Below are 25,999 nucleotides of genomic sequence, written 5' to 3' on the forward strand. Positions count from 1 at the left end.
AAGCAGACACTCTCTTACATGATCATAAAAGAAAGAGATGACCCAAGGATTATGTGCAGAGAAGTAGCTGCTTGATAACTCCATAATACCACAAGCAAACACTGATGTATCAGTAGCAACTGCCAAAAAATAAATAATGCTAATTCCCTTCCCGTGCCCTCCTCCAAATAACCAACCAAAAAAAATCAAAAGGAATGAAGTCAGATGTCCTTTAAGGGCAATACCAGTAAACTGGAAATGGAATTAATTCTCAAGTTTGGTGATGGAATTCCCATTTGAAAAGATTCAGGTAATAAAACACAAGGAATTGTAAGGGCAGCACCAGATTACAGATTGAATATACTCACTTCTACACTTTCTTCTGCAATGGCATCTCCTGCTCCCAGCTTAATGGAACCACAGATGGCTTCATCTTCAGCTTGCCTGTTCCGAAAAGTCAGTGCCTGCTCCCAGCGCCGCAGGGCCTCCTCAAACAGCTCCATCCCTAGGGCAGAGCAGGAACACCCCCAGGCCATGAAACACAGCTCATGGGCACTCACGTTTCACAGACACAAGAAAACAGGTAGCAAAAATAAGGGTGATTATCACAGAGATGTTAAGTTTTTAAAACAACAGCAATCCCCAGCCTTTTCACTAAGATCGGTAAAAGATTTTACTAAGAAGTTCACAATACGATTAAAAGCAACAATGGTCAATGTATTTTTTTCTGATTTACTTTAAAAATTATTTTAAGGATTACTAATACAAATATTGAAATGAAAAATATTTAAAAAACTAACTTCAGATCGAGTGTGATTTCATTATTTTATGGAAATGTTCTCAGACATGCCAACAGGACAACTAGAAAGAACACCACAATAATACTGCCTGTCACTTTATCATAAACCCAAGAAATTATTTACCCCCACTGCAGGCAGATGCTGAGTATTCTTATTCTGACTTACCCATCAAATATAGATTTTCAGGTGTAGTCACTGGAATATTGACAAGCTTAATGTCATCTTCATCTGCTTTATCCCAGGAATTAGAATTGGCACAAGCACAGCTGTGACAAGAGGTGGCACTCTGAACCTTAAAAAAAACCAAAACACACAGATTTTGAAGTGTTATAGAGAGGATCCTACCACATTCCTGCCAGAGTACATTACACCCAAGCCATGTGCCCAGAAGCTGGTTTTCCTCTGTGGGAAGGACAGTTGGCTTCTCAGCATCTCCAGCCACCTTGCAGCTCGCTCAGGGAACTTCCTTCAGCTCAGGGAAACCTTTAGATGCAGATTCACTGCAGGACGACACTCAAGAGCCTTAAAACACTTTTACTTACCGAGGTCAGGCTTTGGACTGAACCAGAGTATTTACTGAAAAGTCCTCCATTTGCATAGATACAAGACTGAGATCCTTTTTCCTTGGCAGAGCTCAGAGAAAGGGTCAAGTTTTGTCGACTGCTGGAACAACTAGAACCTAAGAGATACACTTATTTTACTTAAAGCTCCCACAAATTCAAAACATCACATCTTTTGCAATCCACACAAGAATTGAATTGCATTTACTCTTCTCAATAAAGTCCAGTTTAGAAGCAAACAACAATTATTCTGTTATCTACAGTTCTATGTGAGAAATTACACAATAGAACAGACATTATCCGTAACAATAACTATGCATTGGAGCATAATTATTTTCCTATTCTATAAAAGATTAGATCTGCATTTCTCAGTATTGAGAATGGCAAACCCTATTGTTAATATACTATTCATAAAGACAGTTTTAATCCAAAATCATGATTACAACTTCACCTTCGGGAACAACACCACCTTCTTTATAAGACACTGTAATTTTGCTCCTAATTTGGCAAATGTAAAAATTTAACAATTCAAACGTGCTCAGGTGTTCTATCCTGTGGAGATCATTGGAGGGATGGAACACTTGTCCTGTGAGGAAAGGCTCACTGCCCTTTTCTTCCTCTCCAAGAAAGTAACAAAAAAAAAAAAAAAAAAAAATCCAACTTGGGAGTTTCAAAATGTACCTTTTTCTGAATCAGCTGCTTTGGTACACTCCAACACCAGATGACTTGGTTCCCATGGTGGCACTTTCTTGTTTTTCTTTCCACGTCTTCTTTTAAAGTGATGGGCCAGAAAAATCACAGATATTGCACTCACTGCTGTTACTGTGAAAAGCTTCTTCAACCCAGGGGAAAGCTTTACCTGAAAATAAAAGGGGACTTTGTTGAGAATACACACACTGAGAGACAGCTTGCAGCACCAAGAGCTATAAGGTATATTGCAAATCCACCAACTATGGGGTTCCAAGCAAATAACTTTCTAATAACCCTTTTTTTTTTAAAATTTCTTCTTAATGCCAGGACGATGCCAGGCTTCAATTAATTCTCTAACAGCAAAAGAATACTGAGAAGGAACTCACCCCCCATAACTACACAATTTCCTGCACTGTGAAAGATCCCAAGGCCAGCATTTGTGCAGTGTTTCAACTTGAGAAGAAGATGTATTTAAACCTGCTTCTCTAAATAAACAGTTTTAAAAAAAAAAAACAAACTTTATTTTGGATATAGATCAACCATAGGTTTAGAGATGTTTAAATTAGCAAATAAGAACCACATACACAAGCAACTTCAACCAGAAGCCGTTAGCAAAGTTTATAACACAGAAAGTGCCATTTAACTGGAAACTACACTCCACGTTCCCAAAATCTTTTGGAAACTCTTGCTGCTTGAGCAACAGAGTGCTGGGAGAAAGCCAGATCCACAGTCCTTGGGCCTAATATGGTGCTTCTGTAACGTGATTCCCAATCCCAGAGAGAGAGCTGGGCACACAGAGATTCAAAGACCCACAAGCGGATTCTTTTTAAACTTCTGTGTGCCTACAACAGGCATGATCATAAATAAAGAGTGAAATGAAAGCTCTAAGGAGAGGAGAGTCAATAGTTGCACATAATGGAGTTGCACATGGTATTTTAAAAGGATAATATGCTGAAACATAAAAAAGAAATCAGTCGTCTTGCAAAGAGAATTTTAAAATATTCCAAATACAGAAAAAATATGAATATAAGCAGATGCAGGTAAGACTGAGAATATCTCCTTCTGGTTTTATATGCAGCAAAACAGAAGTATTTACAAGGAAATATGAAATATTACATAGCTTTTACTGATGAGTGTCTAACTGGATAAAAATAAAATACAGTCATATTAACGATGTGGGTTTCAAAAGCAGAACATTTTTAGGACCTACTAATATCTATGAAAAAATATAACTGGCATTTCCAATTATAAACTTTTGTTTAGTTATCTTGTCAATAATTCAGCATACATAGAATGGAAAAAAAAATCTACTGGACCATATTTTGCACAGCCAACCAGAAACTCTTTTTCTCATCCTGGGTATTATGGCACCAGAGGACTGCAACTGAAATATTTTTCTCAAATAACTGTGACTTACTTCACTCTCTCTTTTATCACATTTGTAGTTATGAGCAACTAATATGTATGTTCTCTGATTCTCTACACAATTACAGCTCCTCCTCCCTGTCCTTGACATGCAGGTGCTCTACAGACAAATCCTGTGATTCCCTGCAGAAAAGGAATATCAGCTTCACAACACTTCCAGCTTTTGTCAACCTGGAAACTAAGATCATAATTTACTCTTCACCAAGACTCTCTGGGTTTCTAGTGAAAACTTGCCTATAATATCAACGAAAGAAAATACAACCAAATGACTCCAGGGCCACCTGTAAACAGAAATACTGTGATTAATGGAGCCTTGAGATTTTCCTTGAAGAAAATCTTTTCAGAAGTAAAATGGAACAAAGAAAACCAGCATAAAGGACTGAAGATGTTTAAAAACCAGCCTGCTTTTAAAGAATCTTGTTTTAGTCATTGAGGCCCTTACTTAATCAAATAAAAGTGACTCAAAAACTAGAATAAAGGTTTTTGTTTTACATTAATGAATTATCATTCAGATTAATTTGGCAAGCAGTACTAGCAATCTAAAAGGTATTGCACATCACACTCGACACTATTATTCAAAATTTAATGACAGTTATGTTTAATTTTTGACTACCACAAAATTCTACATGAAAAACAAACCTCGAGGATTTTGATATTTGGTGACAATCATTGCACTGTTACAAAATGGAGCCATACAGACAGTGCAGGTAAAGCAGATGTATGATGATGTACTAAGCATTTATTAGCAGAAAAAGACAAAAAGGTCCATTTATTTTAGTTCAGTGTTTTGAACAAACTAAGCTCCAAGGTATTCTGTGCAAATTTAATTCACATCAAGCTCACAAGAGCACGTATAACACTGCAATAAATGCCTAAATGTATATCAAAAGCACCAGTATTTAGATAATGTGTTTATTACCTGGTTAAGAGAATAATACCAAGAAAGGGGGAGATGGAACACCCGCAGAGCTGCCGTCTTCAGAGAAAATCGTGTCTCAGTAACACCTTCTTCTGACATGGCTCCTTCTCTCCCATAACCTCATTAAGCGAAACTATCTCGAAAACAATCACAGATGGTCTCTGGAACACTCTGTCAAAGGAAGGATACGTACCAAGTTATGCAATGGAAAGCCCAGGACAGGGTTTCTTCTGCAAGCTTCGAATCTCTTACATAACAGGTACACGACTTGTTTGATTGATGCTTTTGAGCATGGGCAAGATTTAACGAGGAGACAGCAAATAAATCTGCCGGTTCGGCTCAGGCCCCGTTCGGTCCAGCTGCTCTGGGCGGACCTGCAGATGTGACCAGGATCCACAGAGGGCTCGCTCACTATATCCTCCAAATCACGCACGGCAGCAACCCTGTTCTTGAGATCACTGCTGTCGGGAGACCGTATATGCCAGCTAAAAGAGTTAAGAGATTTGAGAGCAGCCAGGAAAAGTTCATCCCGCTCAGAGCTGCAGTTCCTTGGCAGGTACACGCCGTGAGGAACAAACCCACAGCCTGACGTAACGCCCGGCCCGGCCGCCCCCCTCGCTCCCGGAGCTCGAGCACAACGCGAAGCCTCCGACCCGCGACTCCGGGGCCGCAACCGCGGCAGGGAGGCGATGGAGGCAGAGCCCAGCTCCGCCCGGCCCCGCCGAGCCCTCCCCAGCGCGGGCGGGCGGCGGGCACAGCCGGGGCGCCCCCACGCCCCTCAGCCCCGGCCAAGGCGGGCGCGCCTCTCCCCGGGGCCGCGCCTCGTCCCTACAGCCGCCGCCCTGGGTTACCTGCCCAGCGCCGCGCCCGCGGGCAGCTCCGTCCGCTCCCGCCCCGGCGCTGCCCGGGGACCGCCGGGATCCGCTTCCGGCACAGCGAGCAGCGGCCGGGCGGGCGGAGCCGCCGCCGCGTAAGGACATCCCCGCGCCGTCAGGAGCCCGCGCCCGCCATCTTTACGCCGGGCAGGTTCCCGCCGCGCTGCGGGCGGATGGAAGGGGGGAGGAAGAGCCTGGCGCCGCCATCTTTGTGCGGGGCAGCGCTCACGCAGGGCCGGAGGAGGCGCTCGGCGGCGCCATCTTTGATCGGGGCGCGACCCCCCTGCCCGCGCCGCGGCAGCCGCGCCCACTCGCGCGCGCCCGTGTGTGTGAGGGGCGGCCCCGGCGAAGCCGCGGCCCCGGCGCGCCCTGCCCTGCCCTGCCCTGCCCTGCCCTGCCCTGCCCTGCCCGCAGTGCCCTGCCTGTACCGCCCTGCCTGTACCGCCCTGCCTGTACCGCCCTGCCTTGCCTTGGTCTGCCTGCCTTGCTCTGCCCCGCCACGGTGCTGCACCGCCCCCGCACCGCCGCGGCACCGCCGCCGTCCCCGCAGGCAGGAGTGAGCCCTCGGGGCCCGGCTGCGCTCCGGGCGCGGCGCGTCCTCCCGGCTGAGCTGTGGTAAGAGGGGAAGGGCCCCGCTGGGGCGGCGGGCGGTGCGTGGGGCCGCTCTCACAGCGCGGGGCGCTGGGAGCCGGCCCGGGGGCCCCGGGCGGGGGGTGCGGGACCGGCCCCAGACCCCCGCGGGTCCCGGTGGGAGCTGCCCCGGTACGGCGGGTACCGAGCGATCCCTCAAAACAGCGATTTACCCCTAAATTGCTCTGCTCGCCCCCCGGGTTGTCCATGCACAGGGATGGTCGATTACGAGGGGTAGGGGGCAAAAAGTGCGGGGTATCTGTCACCCAGTGGAAAATCACTGTAAGGCTTCGTCTGCAGAGCTTAGGCTGAGCCCGGGTCAGGAAAATCCTCTTAGAAATATAGAGGTCAGCTAATGGGTTTCGTAGTTAGGGTTTGAAGCGGTGGAAGAAGGAAATGAAGGAATGGCCGGTGTACCCCGGAAAGGCAATATAAAATGGAAAATGTCTGGCTCTGGGAAGGGGGCATACTCTCGACTCAAGCCTTTTTTTAAATGGCCTTTCTCTTTGGCGACAGTTCTTCGTGGCAGAAAAAAAAAAAGCTAATGGAAGTGACTTAAAGAAATTGTGTCTTGCTTGAGTGGGTACCTCTTGGTGCATGAAGAGGAGGGGCAGGTATCTCTCAGCAGCTTGCTGAACATGCTTTTGTCATTTACTGGGAAAATAGCAGGTTTTATGCTAAACAGATGAAGTAAGTTTTTTCAACCAGGGTTGGGATTGGCGTTGTCATTTTTTCAGAAATGGGATGCTCTTGTTTAGGGTTGATAGATTAAAAAAAGGTAGAAATAAGGAGGGATGGGAGATGAAATTCAAACCCACCTATTGAGCAACAGAATATAAAGGAATTTAAGTCAAGAAACTGGGAAGATTAACCTTAATTTCACACACTAAGAAAGACTAGTTTCAAGTTTGGTAACAGTGTTATTTATGTATATTGTTATCCTGAAGTGATTTCTCTAAAGTTTATAAAGAGCAATGCAGAAAACCAGTGGAAAAATATATATCTTACAAAGCTCCAATGGGCTTGTACAGTTTGGAGTTAATGCTGGTGAGTTTTTTCCTGAAGTGTGAAGAATATCAGTATGTAAATAATTACTGAAGTTCCAGAGCTCTTTAGTGTTCTGAGTAATCAATTGTTCAGGTACAAAATTGCACCATGTGTCACTCTTGCTTTGTTGCCATTTTAAAAAAAATGTGTTAAATGAAACTGTTCCAGTGCATCACTAGTAAAATAACTGTGAGTGCAACTAAGAAGCCTGAACTTAAAGCTTACTGGTTTGATATGCTGTTATTCAGAGCTGTGCAGGCAAAATAATAAAAGCCTCTTATGAAGACACAATTACTCATTCATGTAATTGATGTCTTCAGAATAATCCTTTTATTCTTAAAATCTTCTATCATCATTCCCTTACTGAACTCTGTAAAATGATCTGATAAAATGGTCCCATATTTAGGACATCAGTGGAATATATCATAAATATATTTGTTTATTATGACATCTGTCGAAGTGTTAACTGCTGTAACTAGGCAGGGGAAAACATTAATTCAAGACTTTTTGAGGGAATTCAAAATCCGTTTTGTTTCTTTAGGAGATACTGGGCTCCCTGCAGGAACCTGAGATAATTCTCAAGGTCAGTTGAATTCTCTTAGCGTTCCATGGGTTTTTCTGTGTGTGTGACAGGCCTTCCATGGCAGGCACCACAGAGGTCTGTGATGCTGGGGAATTCTGCTGGATGATAAACAGGTTGCTGGTCACGATGGTTCACATTTCTCTGATGGCTCATGTGAGCATATTTTTTTGGTCAACGAAAAGACTAAACAGGAACACAAAAAAACCCCGAGACTGGACTTCAAGATAATTTTTTCTTTGAAGCTCTTTCACTCTATTCATGCACTAAGGAAAAATGTGTTGATAAGTCCTTCTTTGGAACGTCAAATGCTTCACTTTGTTGGATGATGGAGTCTAATGCATTGAGACAGGGGGACTGAAACAAACCTTTCAGTGGAAACAGCTGAGAGAGATGAAAATAGACTGCAGAGTTCTCTCCCACATCCATGGGGAGCATTTGGTGAGGAGCTCATTGCATGAATATGGTCCTGAACAGTTAGAGTGGAAACAGGCTGAGAGAGTTGGGGCTGTTCCCCTGGAGAAGAGAAGGCTCCAGGGAGACCTTGCAGTGCCTAAAGGGGCTCCAAGAGAATTGGAGCAGGACTTTTCACGAGGGCCTGGAGTGATAGAACAACGGGGGGTGGCTTTGAACAAAGAGGGCAGGGTTAGATTAGGTATTAGGAAGAAGTTGTTTGCTGTCAGAGTGGTGAGGCACTGGAACAGGGTTGCCCAGGGAAGCTGTAGATGCCCCATCCCTGGGAGTATCCAAGGCCAGGCTGGATGGGGCCCTGAGCAACCTGATCTGGTGAGTGGTATCCCTGCCTGTGGCAGAGGGGTTGGAACTCAGGTGATCTTTAAGGTCCCTTCCAACCCAAACCATTGTTACTCTGTGATATCACTGGAGCCATGAAGTGGAGATAAACTCCAGCTTCGGAACAGGAGTTTAAAATCCAGTGCAGGAGGAACTTCAAAAGTAGGTTTTGCTTTGGTTTTTAATTACTGAAAATGCAAAGAAACGACTTTTTGGGTGAGGTCAACGGGAGGCAGAAGCTGGAGAAAAAGTAGGTGTGATAATGAGCTGCAGCAGCAGAGGAAGATAAGCAATCCCTTCAGACAGAGTAGGAAGTGGTGAAATGGAGGAAGGGCAGTGAGCCAGGGAGGGGCAACCCCGGGAATGCCAGGACTGAGGTGAAGGATGAGTCATGGTTTTGAAATTAATTTTACAGTTTTAGACTTTCACATAAAATGATACCAAATGTGTTACTGCAGCTAGGTATATTGAGCCACCAATGTCATGGCAGTACAGTGAGTTGTCACAGTGCTGCAAGATGGAAGGAGGTGTGTAAGAATTCTGTTAGCAAAAGGTGAGAGAAAGGCCATTCAGCTTTGTTCAGATAATGACATGTGAAGAATCTGTATCATTAGCTGGACTTCCACAAGGGATGTTCTCTGTATGGACAGGAATAGGGACCACGTCCACAGGGACATGAGTTTGGAGGTGTTTTGGTCTTTCTGATGATTATTAAAAGGGGAGAGGTTCAGACAAGAAACAGAACCTGGCATGGGCACAGCTCCTGGGTTTGGGTTTGTTCAGGACTGCAGGTTTGGAGTTGTGCAGTTCCAGGTGTGGAAAGTTAAATACATTAAATGCAAATCTGGCAGCGTGAGGTGAAGTCTCCATTCTTTGTATTGTTTGGAATAATGCATTCAGAAGGTTTCTTCCATTAAAAAAAAAATTTTGATCTAAAGCTTTACTAATCCATTATATCAGTCTTTCTAAAGCATTTGTATTAAATCAGCATTACTTCACACTGAATTTATTTCAGGTCCCCAGGGCTTTATTTGAAACTCACTTGTCCTTTTTTAACATTTTAACAGACCTTGCAAATGGGTGAGATGTAACACACATTCCTGTTTCCATTTCTGTGCTGAAAAGGAACGTAACAGTTCAAAGAGGAATTGCTAATGTGAAGTTCAGGAGGGTTGGCCTGAAAAACTTTTCTTATTTGAAGTGTCTTTGAGTGATGGTGTGTATAGGGTACAGACACTGAACTGAGGAAGTACTTCTCCAGCTGAAGCTTGTGTTTTAGAGTGCTGCTTTTTAAATGTCATGCCACTGGTCCAGGAAGAGAATTTAGACCTCATCTAGAAAAAAATCCCCAATTATTAATTTACTGTAGTATCGGCAGTCTTGTGAGATGAGTTCTGAAGTATTGTACTGAACAGCTGTTAACATGACATTAAAAAAGACTAAGATACACACTGACACATGAGTTTATGTATACAGGTTATATATATAATAAATATATTGTATTATTTATATACAAGTAATTGTTCATATGTAAAGGAAATGTATTTAAGCATGTATATGAAGGTATGTACCTATTATTCCTATACAAATAATACATAATACTTTAATAATATTATTTGTATAACAGTATAGGACTAAAATCAACTATTTAAACACGTACACAGACACATATAGAAAAAGCCTTTGATGAGCAAAGCCAGCTGAAATGACCCTTGATGCAAAAGGATCTTTTTGCAAGGCAATGGAAGTAAAAAGCAAGTCAGAGATAATAAAGTGGAAGTTTACTGGGCCTTGTGTCTGAGATGTCCACTAGGCAAGGTTTGTTTTCCCCCACGCTGTCAGAGCCAGAGGTTATTTAATATTCAAAGGAGTGACTGGTTGTGCAGTGGAGGGAACAAACCTAAAGCTGCCAAAGCAGCAGGCAAGGTGGAAAAAGATGTTGATAAGAGTGCTCAAGGCTGCAAAGAGATCAAGAGATGTGCATCACTGAGGTGGGATGGAAGTTTAGTTGCAAGGAGTGCTGAATTGGACAGATAATAATTGGGCAAAGAAAGTTAATGACTTCTATGCCTCAGGAGAGATTGAGGCATCAATGACAATTGTTTAACTGGACAAAACTGGAGCAAAGTTATTGGATGGTTCCTATGTGCATGAGTCAATTGGAGTATTTATATAAAAAGAATGTGACAGAGTTTATTTTTGTTTTTTATTTTCCTTCTGTAAAACATCATAGCTTTCTATGCCACCATCAAAACAACAATGACAAAGTGATTGTATTTAGCAGTCTTTATTTCTGACAAGTTTCTGTGTGTGCCTCAAAGACCTTGGTTGGGCAGAGAGAACTCACCCAGGTAAAAGCTCGCTGAGCGTTCAGTGCCATGTGTGAGTGACAAGTTTCAGTTTGCTTTTGATATATAATATGTCTGAATCTAGAATGCCTTTGTAAATAAATAAAACCAAGATAAAGTTTCCTTATCCTTTGATAAGCAAGTCCTGTGCTCCTGCAGTTTAGCCTTCACAACTTCAGCAGTGCTGCAAAGATCCCTTTCCAGGATATACAGTTTAAGCCACCATCAGTGCTAGGTTTGCTTGAAAACTGTAACTTTTATGGCATTGAGGTGCCATGGTAGAGCCCAGGAAGTTAAATAATTAATCCAAATCAGCTCTGCTCCTTTCAGGATTTTGTTACTTTATGCCCTAAAAGTCAGCAGGCTTTAGTTTGGGTTAATAAAATCATTTATACTAACTTCCTCTAAAAAGGCACATTGGTTTTGAAGTTATATCTATGTTACATATTAGATATCCAGTATTGCTCCCAACTGTAAGGAATTGATTTTTACTCATTCTTGCTTCTGCTGGCAGGTGATTCCCTGGTGTTGAAGATTCCAGCTCCGGGATCTCAGGAAGCTGCTGCCATGTCGTCACCCAGCAGCGACTGCCCACACTTGGAATCAGTTGGGGAGATAACAAAAGAGGAATTGATCCAGAAATCCCATGTGAGTTGTAGCCATGTACTCTCTTCCTGTCACTATTAACTGCTCAGTTACTTTAGGTACATATTTTAGTGTATTTTTATTTATAAGACGCATTTAAGTGTTAAGCGTGGGTAAAAATCTTCTCTGCTGGAATAGTAAAGTTTCCACAAAGTATGGGAAGAATTACAGACTTGAGGAAGCTGAAAAAACTGTTTTTCAGCACTTAACACTTAAAGAGTGCCTTTGCCAGCAGTTTTCCAAAGCAAGTGATGTTTTAGTGGAACATTAGTTAAAAGAGTTAGTACAGCACCAAGCTGAACTGTATTTCACTGCCATTGTAGCACTGAGTTATTTGGAATATTAATGTAATATAGTACAGCTGACTTGACTTCGAGTAGAAAATGTAACAAAGAAATTTATGCTCGAATTTACATGGATAACACTTCTCTTTTTTGATAGAGAAGACACAGTTTGAGAAAATGCCTCTACCTGAACTCTTGGTTTCGAGTTAGGATTAATAAACGGAACCAAAAAAGATCTTGTAACCCATTTTAGTAGCTGGGAGGTGATGAAAAGTCAAACTTTTTCTGTCCATGGTGCTAAATTTCTTTATCTGAAAAATAACAGTTAATTTGCTGCTGAGGAGCACAGCAATTTTCTAATGTTGCATCTTTTTTGTGTAAACCTTTGCAGGTAGTGTCTACAACTAGAAATATGTGGTTATTCCCTGTTGTTCTATCACTTGCATCTATTTTTATGTTACATTTCTAGGAAAGACAAATTTTGAGGATTATTATAATAATGCCATAGAATACAGGTTTATGCCTTATTTATAAGAACAGTTTTTTGGTTTAAGATGAAAACCCAGAGAGAGAGATCCAAGGTTTTGGTAGAAAAATATGCTGATCTTGAGATTATTATGTGAAGCAAACCAAAAATTTAGGTTGATTCTAACATATCTGGGGTTTTTTTGTCTTCAAGTAGCTCATCTGATACTAAGCTTTATAGTTTTGTCTTGAAGTTGTGGTTTAGTGGTGTAAGTAAGAGAAATAATCCTTTGCTTTTGTGTTTAACTTCAACAGGGCACTTGCCAGGACTGTAAAGTCAGAGGACCCAACCTTTGGGCATGCTTAGAGGTAAGCTGGTTTTTTGTTCCATAGCAGGGTCCTTTTCTAGTATTCCATAACTAAAGTTGGTAGTGTTTTTTTTTTAAGAAACATCTATAATTAAATCATTGAAATTAGTTTATTTAAGTTATTATTTAAAAGCAACACTTCTTCCGCAGTTCTTTATTTTTAAAATTTTTTTACCCTCTACCAGGTATGTATTTCTTGTAATTTAAGAATAATGTGCTTAAAAAGAGATTTTTTTTTTTTAGTAAGAAGTAGCTTCTTGAGTTATGATACTTAGCTTCTAAGTTTTGGAGGTTTTTTTAATTTTTTCCCTGGGTGTGTAGATTTAAAAAATAATATTCCTGAATTAATTAAGTTACTTTTCATAAACCTTTCTTAGCATTTGTAGTAATAACTTCTAGCAGTAAACTCTGACCTTTAAAAGATTAAGAATAAAATAGTCAGAGTATATATTAAGCAACACAAAGGCAAACCCCTTATTTTCAAACTTGTAGAAGGTTGTATAAACATTCTTCATCCTTTGTACAAATTTTGTACAGTTTTTACCCTGGATATAGTTCTGTCTTAACTGTGCTTTTGCCTTAACTCTTCTTGCTCTCTACCAAAAAATGTAATTTTCACTGTATTGAAAAAAAATCAAACCCCAAAAAACTCTGAAAATGTTGCTACTCGTTGATCTGTGATACCAACAGGAAAGCATATGGCTAATTTAGATTATAAAGTGTCTTGAGTTCTTGGGACTTACAGCTCTTTCCAGAGGTGGAAATTTTACCCTGTAGCCTTGACTTCATTTCTTGGCAACTTTTCCTTAAGTACTGCCAGTAAGAACTCCAGGCTAAGATGCCAACCTTTAGTGTATGTATGAATATTTTTTAAAAAATCCACGTCATTAGTGTCCTTTTAAGTGGATTATGGTAAAGAGATCAGATTATTTTGTTCCTTCTGTCAATAACAGAGACGAAGGCAGAAAGAAATAGAGTTAATATCTTTTGTTAGATGGCTTGAAGTTTAATTCCATATAAAAACCCTCTTGGGAGTAGGAAGAGGTGTTCAGGGATGCATCAACCTGGCAGGTGGGGAAATGCTGTCAAGCTTAAAACATGTTTTTCATTTCTCACATGGAGCTCTTGGACCGTTACTGAAAAACTAAATTTCCTACCAACGTTTCCATAGGACAGTCTTGTAGTTGCTGTAGGACACTTAGTGTCACACTGTCACATTGCTCCTCTTGGATGAGTTGGCACCTTGTCTTCACCTTTGTCACTAGAAAACCCTGGTGAGACCCCAGCATGTAAACTGTCTGTAACTTAACAAATACCTGTGCTTATTTAATACAGAAAACCGACCGTGTTCAGCTGCTTTTTCACTGTATAAATTAACATGCTTGGAGAGTTGTACAGATAACCTGCTGTGCCCTCCTGTCTGATTGTCTTGACTCATGCACATGGGGAATTAATGAAAACTGCTTGAAGATTGGCAGCTGCAAGATTCCACCCTCAGCTCAGCCAAATGTGTTTTGCAATGAGAATGATTAAAATCAGCAGTTATTTTGCATGTTATAACAAGAATGGAGTTTCTTAGCTGTATAGTGCAGGAAACTCTTATTTAAAGGTGAAGAAACTAATTAGTTGTGAAGTAATACTGTGATAAATAGGCACTGCAGGTAGGGGCATACAGGGATTTTTGTATAAACGTGTTGTGTTCTCAGGCTGTTGCCATTCAGTATTTTAGCATTTAGACCCTGGATTAACTTTGTATTTTCTGTAACAGTCTTTACCAAATCGTGAATTGTAAAAATTATATGTTGACAGGAATATGAATAAATATATAAAAATGGCCAAAAAATATATTCCAAACACATTATATGTCTAACACTGCCCATCAGTGAGAGCAGTTGAGTTAAATCTTGCAGCATTCTTTTTTTGCTTTAGGTGATGCTATACTTATTTTAATGCTTACTGTGCATGTCTCTTGGTTAGTGTAGGACTGCAATTCTGAAATTGGAGTGAGTTTTAAAGGGACTGGCAATATGTTCCTATCCTGTAAACCTCTTTTTAATTCAATGTACTTCTTCATGTCTTGCTCAACAGAACAGATGTACCTACGTTGGCTGTGGTGAATCCCACGTGGATCACAGTACCACCCATTCCCAGGTATGTGTAATTGCTGCTGATACAGCTCCTTGCAGCAGTGAAGTAAAGTTAGAGAACTTCTGCTTTAGTGAAATCAGTAACCTGTATTAACTGACTGCATGGAAGTTTGATCAGCTGTGTCTGATTTTCACCTTAGAGAAGCAGGTCTTGCTAATTTAGGAGTATGTGAATTTAGGAGTTGGAATTACGTATGACAGTGTCTTAGATTCTGATTGTACCTTTAGTGCTTTGTACTAAAAAGGAGTGTTGAATAGTTTATGCTAAAATTTCAGTAATTGAATTGCTCTCTTTTACCATTCTAACATACATACTCCTCTCTCTGCTGAAAGACCTAAAATTTTAATATTTCTGTTCTAGCTTGCATGTGGTAGCATTTAATTATTCCAAATTTCCGAATCACGATTTTGGTTTTTGTTCCGTTTTAGGAGACAAAACACTGTCTAACTGTCAACCTCACTACACTCCGTGTTTGGTGTTATGCCTGTAGTAAGGAAGTGTTCCTGGATAGAAAACTGGGATCTCATTCTCCACTGCCAAGTGCAAGATTGTCTCACCAAGCACAAGAAAATAGCGTGCAGGTATTTTTTAACCCAGTGAAACAAAGGCAGCTGTAGCTTTGCAGTAAATATTGTGCTTTCTCTCAAGAGAGAGGCTGACTTTTCCTCCATTCTCGTGGCTGAACTTTTTTATGAAAATGGAAGAGAAATTAATAGAATTCCTTTAAAGAAACGTTGCCCAGCTTCTGTGTTCTGCCTCTGTGTACTGAATGCTTTTTTCATCTGACTGTCTAATTGTTTGTAATCTATAGTCAGCTGTGAGGTACAGAAAAGGCACAGGGTTGAGTTTAAGGTTACAAGATTGCAGTAGTTCACCTGTGCTGCCCTGTTCTGTCAGCTCTTGAAAATGTTCCAAATGTGGGTGAAATATTGGTGTAGAATGACAAATGTATTGTGTGTAGATTCACGTGGGAAAACACATATCAAACTAGGAATTGGGAGAGTGCTGTCAGGGTTCTGTGGCAGCTGGGATTGCCAAGGAAAAAGTGTGGGCAGTATCTGGGAAGTTCATACTAGTTAAGTAAAACACAGCCTTAAGATTGTAGTGTTCTGTGTGATTATGGCATCAAAGACAAGACCTCGTAAAAGTGCTCAGCTGTGCCTGACTCCACATTTATTAACAAATATCCCAGTAACTGGAAAGTAAAATAATAAATAAAGCATTAGGTGGTATTGCAGACAAGTTAGGGGGGGGAAAAAATGAGCAAAGCAGATGTTATACAGACAGTTTTAAAACATGCAGTTTCCACAAGGTTTGTTCCGATTTGGGTGGTTGTTTGGGTTTTGCTTGTCTTCTCGTGGTTAGGTTTGCCTTCAGTGGCATCAGTACTGCTCACTCTGATAATGTCTTTTCTTGGAGAAAGTTAGGTTGCAATTTCTTGCATGTATCTGAAAAAAAGTGTTATTTCTTTATTGCATATTTAATGTAGTCACATAAAATGACAGGTAACTTGGTTAAAATGGTCACAAGTAGAAGTGCAGTATTTCTAAATGTGTTTTGCTTGAGACACAGAGCAGTAGAAAAGAGACCATGATGCACAGGTTGGGCAGAAAGATGGGCAGTTTTTCAGTGTATGTAAAAGGAAATATCCTTTAATATTTTCACTTCAAAGTTTAGTGTTTAATATGAGCATAATCTGACCCTTGTCTCATAAAATGCCAGCAGCTCAGCTGGAATAGGGCCATTGGAATTTTTTTAAATTTCTGTTGTCTGGTCACTTTAAATGAAGCTGAGTTCAGGCTTCTGAACTTCTGTTCTATTAACCTGCTCTTATCTTCCAAGGAAACAGGAATAATATACAGAAAAATAAGTAGAACTCACGAAGTCTGTCAAACATTTTGTGTAGGGTTTTTTATTTATGTGTTTACAAAAAGAGCTTGTCATGCAATAAATGCCTTCCTGCCTAATGCTTTGTTTCTCTATTTGTACATTTTTCTTCCCAGAGTTTAATTTGCCTTCATTAACTGCAGTGAGCCATCTGGTGGCACATCAAAAACCCCTTCACTGACTTTTGTGTGATGGCTCCTGTGTTAGCTCTTTGGTGCTGGCTTAGTTTTTTTTATCCAAGGGAAAGAAATTAAATCCCTGGCTTTGTTTTTTGATTCTTCAGCTGTTGTTATAAAATATTGCAGCGTTGATCTGAAAACAAAAACCTGGAGGGTTTCTTAGTAAACTTTCTCAGGGTATCTGTGGAATCCTGGTGTTGGCCCTTCATGTGCAGTGAGATTTCAAAATGCATTCACACAATTTCTAAATTTGTTGGTAAAATTATACAGAAGCTCAGTTAAGAGAGAAAGTGATAAATACAAGTAAAAATATTTTTTCTTTTTCTCCTTATAAGGATTTTAAAATACCTAGTAATCCCACACTGAAGATTCCACTAGCAGCTGTATTTGATGACTTAGATATAGAAGTGGAAGAGGATGAATTGAAGACTAGAGGTAATAAAAGCAAAATCCAGCCCTTTATTGCATGTGTATGTCTCCAGATCTGTTGTCCAGCTATATACTAATTCTCTTTTAAGTGGAACTGTTTCCTTTTCTGCTCCAACTAAGATCTTTATTTTTAGTTTCACCTTTCTTGCAGCAGTCTTTCCTTACCCTCAGAGCAGAGGCTGTGGTAATAAATGTAGTGCACCCATGCAAGCAGCAACAAAAACAAGAAAACATGTTGGAATCCTGGTTGAGTTAGTTGTGTTGTAGCCACTCTGGTGAAAGTAGGTTTTTATAAAACCAGTTTTCACCTGCCCTATAAGGTTCCTGATTTGAATACTTTCCTGCATCTTGAGTAACCCTTTTTGTAGCCTGTAGTATCCTAGTATGAGGCTTTGGTTATTTGTTTTTCCTGTACATAATTGATTTTGTGCACTGCCAAACTTCATGATATCAAAGGTTACCCCACCCTAATATTAAACTAGTGTAAAGATGAAAATGAGAGCGATGAAATCCCAAACAGTGAAGTCTTAATTTCTTATTTCCTAAGGGAACATAGTAATTATTATTTCTTAGAAGTCTCAAATTCTAAAAAGGATATATGTGTTTGATGGTAAAGAAAAATATTTCTAAGCACCATTTTCTCAGAAAAATCTGGCCAGCACATTGTTGAGCTGTTGTTTTTGAGATGCATGGTTTTGTTTTGCTGGTTTTGGCTGGGCAAGAGTTAATTTTCTTACCAGTAGCTGCTCTGGGCCCCTGTTTTGGATTTGTGCTGGAAACAGTGTTGATAGTACAGGGATGTTTCAGGACCAGCAGGGCTTACACTCAGTCAGGGCCTTTCCTGCTCCTCACAGCACAGGGCTGGGGGTGCACAGTGAGCTGGGACAGCTCTGAGTGACCACAGGGATATTCCAGACCATATCCTGGGGGAAGAAGGAGGGAAGAGTGGGACTTGAGTTAGGGTGCTTGTCTTCCCAAGTAACCACTACTGGTGATGGAGCCCTGCTTTCCTGGGGCAGCTGAGCCCCTGGCTGCCCATGGGAAGTGCTGAATGCATCCCTTGTTCCATTCTGCTTCCATGGACAGCTTTTTCTGTCCCTGTTAAACTGTCTTTGTGTCAACCCATGAGTTTTCTCACTTTTACTCTTCCAACCCTCCCCCTGTGCCCCTGTGAGGGGGTGAATGAGCCACTGTGGGGTTGAGTTTCTGGCTGTGGTTAAACCCCAGCGATGGGTCTGGTTTCTCCTTCACTCACCCACCCCCAGCTTTCCCTCTCCTAATTCTGCTGGCACTGGTCACACAACCTGCCTTGTCCCTTCTGGTGTCTGGCACAGTCTTTCTGGATGTGTCACCACCCCACTAATTAGCCATCTGCCCTTCAATCATTCAGCCATGTGGTTTATTCCTAGTCAGCTTCTCCAACCCATGGGTGTATTTGTATAGTCTGTATCTTGTCTTATTAATATTTTAGGGAACGTAACTTCGTAGGAATAATGTACAAGCAGAATAATGTACAAGCAGAATAATGTACAAGCAGAATAATGTATTACAAGTACAGTTGTATTAAAGTTCCCAGTAATAACCATGTGTCTATGTTAGGACATTTATCAAATTAAAAGGGAGAAAGTTCTTTAGCCCCGTTTTATCTTTGTTCTGAAAATTTCTTCTGAAATGCTTTTGATGGAGCAAACAGCAGAATGTATCTTCAGAGGAAAAGAAGTCTATTTGAAAACTTACCTTGCTGTATTACAGGCTGGAAAAACGCAGTGAGAGTATCTTCCTGGTACATCTACTGCTGTTTAAAAAAAAAGAAATAAAATTTTTAAAAAGTTAAAATCCTATCACTGTTCTCGTTTTCCAGTTTTAGTCAAAATGATTGTCCTTTTTGTGGCAGAAATTGGAAGAGCAGAATGCAGTTTCAGGTACAGGAAGCAGGACTATATTTCCATTTAGACAGGTGGAAGGATATTTTAAAACTCAGTTTTTTAGATTCTGTGTTTTAGAAAGTGTAAGTGAAGTAACCAAACTGGTTTTCAGATACAGAAAGATTTTCTTAGTAAGTTTTATTTTTCTGCCACAGTCTAATAAAACAACTGGGGTTGTTCCTATTCTTCAAGAATTGCATAGAGCCATCAGTGTTTATTGCTGAGTGTTTCCAGTCTTACTGATGTTTTGCTTAGAAACCTTACTGTTTCCTCCTACAAAAGCTATTTAATTTTGAAATGAGTTACTTCATTAATGTAACACTTTAGTAGCCACGAATAGCATAACTCATAATCACAGAAAGAATATATGTTAATCTTAACTTTCATGTGTGTGGCAAAAATACATGTGGATATCAGTGAAGAAAAAGTAAACAATGAGGGTTTGAAAATGTTATGTGGGGAAGTCTAAACTGAGCAGTCTGTTTATGTAAATAAAAGTATAGAATTGGAAGAGAAAAGGAGTAATGGCAGGTAATTATAATTTTGATTCTGGGGTAATCACATCACTGAGCAGGTTTTGAATGTTTAGCATAATCTGACTACTAGCATGAACTTGGGACAGAAGAATAAAATCTTTGAGATGCTTTAGGTAATGTGATTACATTGGCAGCTTAGCAAAAGTTTAACTGAACAGATAAATCGTGCAGTGAAACTTAAATATTGATAAACAGATTTTAAATTAAAATCTGCAGGTGTCATAAGCCACTAAAAGTTAGTAAGATGAAATCCAGTCTACCTGTCTGAAGTACTTTGGTCAGCCAAAATCAAAACACTTAATTACTGCTTCTAATTAGATTGGCATTCCTTTAGAAGTCCTATGTTTCTTTTAGTTACAATTCTGCATTATAATCAGCATCCCAAGTGTTACATGAGTATTTTGATTAGTACGTGTTTTCTAGGAAGTATTTTCCTTAATGTGTTGTGTGTTGGATTAACAGACTTACTGAGTATATTCATTCTGCTTTTCAGGTCTAACAGGATTAAAAAATATTGGAAACACTTGTTACATGAATGCAGCTTTACAAGCTCTTTCCAACTGGTATGGAAAATGATTGTAAATGCAATTTGATATTTGCTTATGTGTGCATTTTCTCTACATGGAAATGTTTGGTTGCAGCCTTTAAGGATGTAGGAAATGGAATTGTTCAATGACATAAAATATTATTCTTTTTATGTTATAATTCTGTATGAAATGGGGATTTCCTCTTATATTTTAACAACCTTAAAAGAATTGACTGTTTTTTTCTTTTTATTCAGCCCACCTTTGACACACTTTTTTCTTGACTGTGGAGGCTTAGCCAGGACAGATAAGAAACCAGCAATTTGTAAAAGTTACCTCAAGCTGATGACAGAACTCTGGCACAAAAGCAGGTATGGCATCATTTTGGTGATGAAATAATAATAAATGGACTCCAGAGTCATGAGGGATGCATCAATCTGTCCTAAGTTCCTCATTTTTGTGTTGTGTCTATCACTGAATTTCTCTTAAATAAGGAAGGGAAGACTAAGGGGCAGGATTCAAACACTCCTTATAAACTGTTCTTTTCTATATCTGCCAAAGAGAGGACAAATAATTGATGTAAATTTTATCAAGGAAGATCTGACAAGAAATAGATTAAAGCATTAAACTTTTAAAAGTGTTTATATCTGCCAGAAATACACCTAAAATGTTTAACTGCTTTATCCTCTCTGTGTCCTTCGTCCTGCATTAATGTTTTATCTATTTCCCTTCCTTCCTTCTACGGAATTTCTGTCTAAGAAAATACTTCAAAATATGAATACAAAGGTAGAGAAACAGTAATTGTGCATAGTGCCAAGAATATGTCTGATTTGTCATCTGATTCTCTGGTAAGAAATGTGGCATAAAAGGCCTGATAAAGTTTCTGTTGGATGACAGATTTTTTAAAAATCGTGTCAGTTAATAATTCAATACCAGTTAATAATTCAATACCAATATTAAGGTTGATTAAGATTAATAACATTGATGTTCAGTTGCAGGTAAAATTATGATTCAAATAAAGATAGAAAGTTCCACTTAAATGCTTGCTTTTTAACGTTTATATATTTAAAACTTTATTTTAGGCCCGGATCTGTTGTTCCTACTGGTTTATTTCAAGGAATTAAAACTGTTAATCCAATGTTTCGAGGCTACTCCCAACAGGTAAAACTGTCTGATGTCTTTTAAATCTACCTAAGCCATTTAAAAGCTTAGGCAGAAATGTAATGCTGAAGATACCATACTTCTGTATTTGTTTAAAGCATATGCAATGTCAATTTTAGTTGATATGCTTCAAATGCAGAGCCTCTGAAGTGGAACAATCAGCAGTTAAATCAGGTTTTATGTTTATTTATATCAAATTCTCAAAAGGCTTCAACTTCTTAGAACAACTTCTTTTCCTTCTTTTCAGGAAAATTAAAGTATAACATAGAAACCTTTCCTTTGTGGGAAATAATGCTGCTGATATTTGAGCAGTCCCAGAAAACAAGAGAAAGGTGTTCAAAAATAGCAGATTATTTTTATATTTATCTACCAGTGATAGTTTTTAAAAAAATCAAATACTCAGTATGCAATTTTCATTTAGTATCTTTAGAAAAAAACCCCACCATTGTGTATTTTGGGAACTTGTTAAATACACGTGGATTATTATATTGCAAAGGCATTCTTCAGTTGATCCTTCATGCATTATCTTGCTGCATTCATACAGTTTGCAGCACTTCATTAAAAGCTTTTGGGTCAGATGAAAAATTTCAACCCTGTAATTAGAAAAGCTTAGTAGTGTCTTCCAGGAACCTGTATTTATTAAAAGGAATTTTTTATATATATTTTTTTTATATATATATATATAAATACATATATATATATGTATTTTTATATATATATATGTATTTATATATATATATATATAAATATTCTTTTGTAAAAGGATTGCCAGCAAAGTAGGCATATAGGTGGGGGTTTTTTTATTACCTAGACCCCAAACTCAAGTCTGAGAGTCATAATTTTTAAGAAAAAGAATGTTTTGTGATTAGCAGTTGTGAGCTTAATAAGCAATTGCTGTGGTGGATGGGAATGTTGAGCAGCAAAAATGAGTATTATAAACAACCAGAATACAGAAAAGAGAACAGAAGAAAATAGAAGCAGTAGTAGTTGCCAAGAAGAGCCTATTGTTTTCTCACATGCTTTATGAGATATTCTCTGTTGCCCAGGACGAGGCAGCTGCGTGGATTGATGAAATTTTAAGATGTTTCCAAACACAGATTAGACTTGTAGTAACACTTGACAGCTCTTTGTAGAAACACTTGCAGTTGGGGAATCTTGTTGAGGAATCAAAATCTTGTTGGCAGTGTGATGCAATTGGAAAGACAGGCTGAGCAACATCACAGAGCTTTTTAATCAGGTGCTTCATGCCCAGGGAAAACAAGGCTCTGGTTGCTTTGCTGAAGATGCTGCAGAAGACTGAAAAAAGTGCTCCTTAAAATGTTCTATTACAAGCAAAGCTGGAGTCTGACCAGACTCTTGGTAGTTGCTGGAGTTATGTTGATCATTCCAGGGAGCTCTGGTGGTATTTTTGCTGAATTGAAATGTTTTGGAGTGAAACTTGTATGATGAGATTACTTGTAACACATGAGTGGTCTGGAAATGAAATTTGTTTTCAACATTAGACACGAGACAAGAGGAATTGATGTTATTCTTCTTCAACAGCCAGCTGTAGTTTAGTTATATATTTAGTTCATTTTAGTTCTTTGTATCTTTTCCTGATAGTTACTTTAATATCTTCCAAGTAAAATGCACTAAGATGGTAAAACTTGTTTCAAATCCCAGGATGCACAGGAATTTTTGCGTTGCCTGATGGATTTGCTTCATGAGGAACTTAAAGAGCCAGTTGTGGAACTGGAAGATGCCCAGCCCATGAGTGTTGAAGAGAGTATGGAAGAAGACAAGAGCCAGTCAGACCTGAGCTTCCAGCCCTGTGAATCCTGTGGAAACTGTGAGAAAACAGAAAATGACACCATTTTCAAACCTGTGTTAGAGGATCCTGCAGAAACAACCATGTTAATTCAGGATGATGAGAACAACTCAGTCACATCCAAAGACTGGCAGAAAGAAAAAATATCCAGCAACAAGCTCAAAAGAGCAAATTCTCTGGAAGACTTGGAAAAAGACACAAACACTGCTTCAGAGACCACTGAATTCTTAAATAATCAAGGAACTGTCAAAGTGCAGATCCACAGCAGATTCTCAGGTAATGCATTACTAATGTGCAGTTGAAATAGTCCAATTCTTAGCCAGGACATCTGTGTAAGTGGAAGTGAGTTAGAGAATACATTAGAGGTATAGTTCAAATAGGGTAGGTGATGTTATTGTAAACAATGTACCTTCTCAGTTTATTTTTTTCAATTCAGGTGTTGTGAATTCGATTTTTAATTCCTTTGAAAAGCCAACAATTTGTACTGGGTAAGGTTTCAGATAGTCCAGAAGAGTGGGTTTTTTGGTTTTGTTCTTAACTTAAAAGGAGCTGAAACGGTGCTACGTTCCTAAACATCCAGTGTCCTGACACTCTGGTTTAATAAGTTGCATGATCATTGTGTCTGTTCATTCTGCAGTCATTTTTCTGGTAGAATTTATGCAGTAATGGAAATATTAATTGCAGAATACATCAATGATGTCCACATGAATGACATGTCTGCAGCCCAAAGCCCATCATCAGTTGAAGGGATGAACACACGCTTATCAAACAGTCCTCCAAAATCATTCTCATCGTGCTCTTCGCTGGCACCAGTCCACAAAAAAGGTACAGGCCCTTTATTTTCTCCCACCTGGAGCTGAATTATTCTGTATTACAGTTTTTTCATTGTGTTTCTTAGGTCTTGTGTAACAATGCAGGGGTTTTTTATGCCCTATTTCTAGTGTGGAGAGAGAAGAGAGCATTATGTAAGCTGGACATATAAGATCACTCCCTGTATTTCTGTAATATTCTGATTCTCTTGAAGCATGAATAATATTTACCTCTGTTTTGGGAGGATGGAATAACATTTTTAGACAATGTTCTCAGTTGCACTGGTTTGGAGAGAGGAGAAATGTGTAAGAAGGTAGTACCCCCAGAAAGGTAATGCCTTTCAGAGAACAAGCAGTTGGTTCTTCAGCAGCAGTTCAGTAAGTCAGCATTTTAGTGTGTTGAGGTTTAAGGAGCTGTGTGCAGCTGTACTGGGGACAGACCTGTACATGCTGGCTGCTCTGTGGTTGATAATGTCCCTGCAATGCAGACTATTTCTTCTGGCACTCCCCACAGGACGGTGTGTTTATCAGCAGCTGGAATATTTAGACTTTTACTGCCTTTAGATACCAGCCAGTGCTGCTTTGGGGTACAAGGAACAATATATTATTATTTTTTCCCTTATTTTGTCTAACAGTAGATTACTTCAAGAAAAGCTTGTCTTTCAGAACATGCTTTTAAGGCATTGCACCAAACCCAAACCAAAAACTCATGCAACTTGAATATTGTGATCCTCTTTCATTCACCAGGCTGTCCAGGATAAGTTCTGAACATGTTCATGTTATCCTTTTAATGCTTTAATTTGGTGTTGAGGGGCAGTGGTTTAATGGACTTAAATCACTGACATCCTTTTGTTTCGAGGTTCATTTGTTCAGCAGTTTTGGCACTGCATCTGTACTACTGTCTCCAGTTTTGGCTTCACCATTACAGGAGGGTTTTAGACAAACTAAAGCAAGTCTGTCAGAAGAGGTACTGGGTGACTGGAGCCTGTCATGCACAAGGAGAGGCTGAGAGACTTCAGGTTTTTTAATAAACTGGTGTTAGGCTGGATTCTAGAGGTACATTTAGTCTGCTCCACCCCACTGGGATTAGTGTTGGGATACAATAACCTGGTGTGTGAGCTCTTCAGCCCAACATGGTTAAAACTTCCTGGGAAGTTCTGATGGAATTAAGTGTCAGGTAGAATTTTTAACTTTATACCTTGGGGGTTGCTGCCAAGATGAGCAGTAGCAGTAGATTCCAAGACTGGCAGTTTGAGTTTTACTTACAGAGGCAAAAGTTCCTGGTGTTTGTTCCTCATAAACTGCACGAGGAACCTGCCTGGATTGACTGGTACTGGCAGCAATCTGGTTGTGTAATTTCTAAGAAACATTTAGTAAATAGTAAACAGGCCTTGGCTCATAATTTAACCCAAAATACGTGTGACTTCCAACGATACGAAGCTGAAGGAAATCAGAGTCTGCTGTGCTTTGATTTACTTCAGCATTTTATTTTTGTCACTTTATAGTTTCAACGGTGTCATCCCCCAAAAGGAAGAAGCGCAAGAAGTACAGGAGTGTTATCTCTGATATATTTGATGGCACTATAATAAGCTCAGTCCAGTGCTTGACTTGTGATCGGGTGAGTGAGCAGAGAAAGTTCCAGCTTGCAATATATTTTTTTTTTCCCTCAATACAAATACTTACCACTTCATGAATGCAGTCCTTCTCTGGTGACTTTATATTCTTTCGTGGCAGATCCCTCAGAACATTAGGTGGTTTCATGCTTCTTTACTCAGATTGTAGTAGTAGCTGCTACCAGCACTTAGTGCTTACAATAGCTTGTATTCATTGAGCTGGATATTTACTCAGAGCTGAAAAATAACATTTTGAGAATTGGCTCATAGCAAGGATGGAGAAAGAGGCTTGCTCTTCAACTTCACTTAGGTATGATTAGTTTTGAATAATATTCACAATATCCCAATATCCTCAATATCTGACACTGTCATAAGTTCTCAGGTACCTCTTGTCACAAACAAAAGATAAGTAGTCTAATCATACTGCTGGAATAGTCTTATCAGGTAGACTGAGGCTGACAAAATTCATGTCTTCCAAAAAATCGGAGTAAAGACACTTTTACAGGTGATAGTCATTAGTTGCTTTCTGAAGTTGTCCTCTACTGCAAGATGTAGTGCAACACAGGAAAAGTTG

General features: G+C 39.6%; 2 protein-coding genes across 9 annotated transcripts in view; one reads left to right on the top strand and one right to left on the bottom strand.

The window, feature by feature from the left end:
* The window catches only part of MIGA1 (mitoguardin 1), a 35,062-nt gene extending 29,703 nt beyond the window's left edge, over positions 1-5,359 (bottom strand). The window contains exons 1-6 of one of the 4 annotated variants that reach the window (XM_032696054.1): positions 5,225-5,359; positions 4,374-4,544; positions 2,021-2,198; positions 1,322-1,458; positions 945-1,071; positions 348-484 (exon numbers count right to left, since the gene is read on the bottom strand). In XM_032696054.1, the coding sequence (XP_032551945.1) occupies positions 348-484; positions 945-1,071; positions 1,322-1,458; positions 2,021-2,198; positions 4,374-4,472 (678 nt within the window). In that variant the 5' untranslated portion in view covers positions 4,473-4,544; positions 5,225-5,359. Of the gene's footprint in view, positions 1-347; positions 485-944; positions 1,072-1,321; positions 1,459-2,020; positions 2,199-4,373; positions 4,547-4,747; positions 4,988-5,224 lie in introns of those variants that run through there. The other 3 variants (XM_032696055.1, XM_032696056.1, XM_032696057.1) reach the window with 3 other exon arrangements.
* Positions 5,360-5,749: 390 nt separating this feature from the next.
* USP33 (ubiquitin specific peptidase 33) overlaps positions 5,750-25,999 on the top strand; it is a 33,677-nt gene continuing 13,427 nt past the window's right edge. For 2 of the 5 annotated variants that reach the window (XM_032696027.1, XM_032696028.1), the window contains exons 1-11: positions 11,071-11,293; positions 12,355-12,408; positions 14,496-14,558; positions 14,984-15,136; positions 16,957-17,056; positions 20,005-20,074; positions 20,293-20,406; positions 21,118-21,196; positions 22,859-23,279; positions 23,688-23,828; positions 25,318-25,430. In XM_032696027.1, the coding sequence (XP_032551918.1) occupies positions 11,213-11,293; positions 12,355-12,408; positions 14,496-14,558; positions 14,984-15,136; positions 16,957-17,056; positions 20,005-20,074; positions 20,293-20,406; positions 21,118-21,196; positions 22,859-23,279; positions 23,688-23,828; positions 25,318-25,430 (1,389 nt within the window). In that variant the 5' untranslated portion in view covers positions 11,071-11,212. Of the gene's footprint in view, positions 5,864-6,389; positions 6,569-11,069; positions 11,294-12,354; positions 12,409-14,495; positions 14,559-14,983; positions 15,137-16,956; positions 17,057-20,004; positions 20,075-20,292; positions 20,407-21,117; positions 21,197-22,858; positions 23,280-23,687; positions 23,829-25,317; positions 25,431-25,999 lie in introns of those variants that run through there. The other 3 variants (XM_032696024.1, XM_032696025.1, XM_032696026.1) reach the window with 3 other exon arrangements.

Source organism: Chiroxiphia lanceolata, chromosome 9 (genome assembly GCF_009829145.1).
Source record: "Chiroxiphia lanceolata isolate bChiLan1 chromosome 9, bChiLan1.pri, whole genome shotgun sequence".
Taxonomy (NCBI): Eukaryota; Metazoa; Chordata; class Aves; order Passeriformes; family Pipridae; genus Chiroxiphia; species Chiroxiphia lanceolata.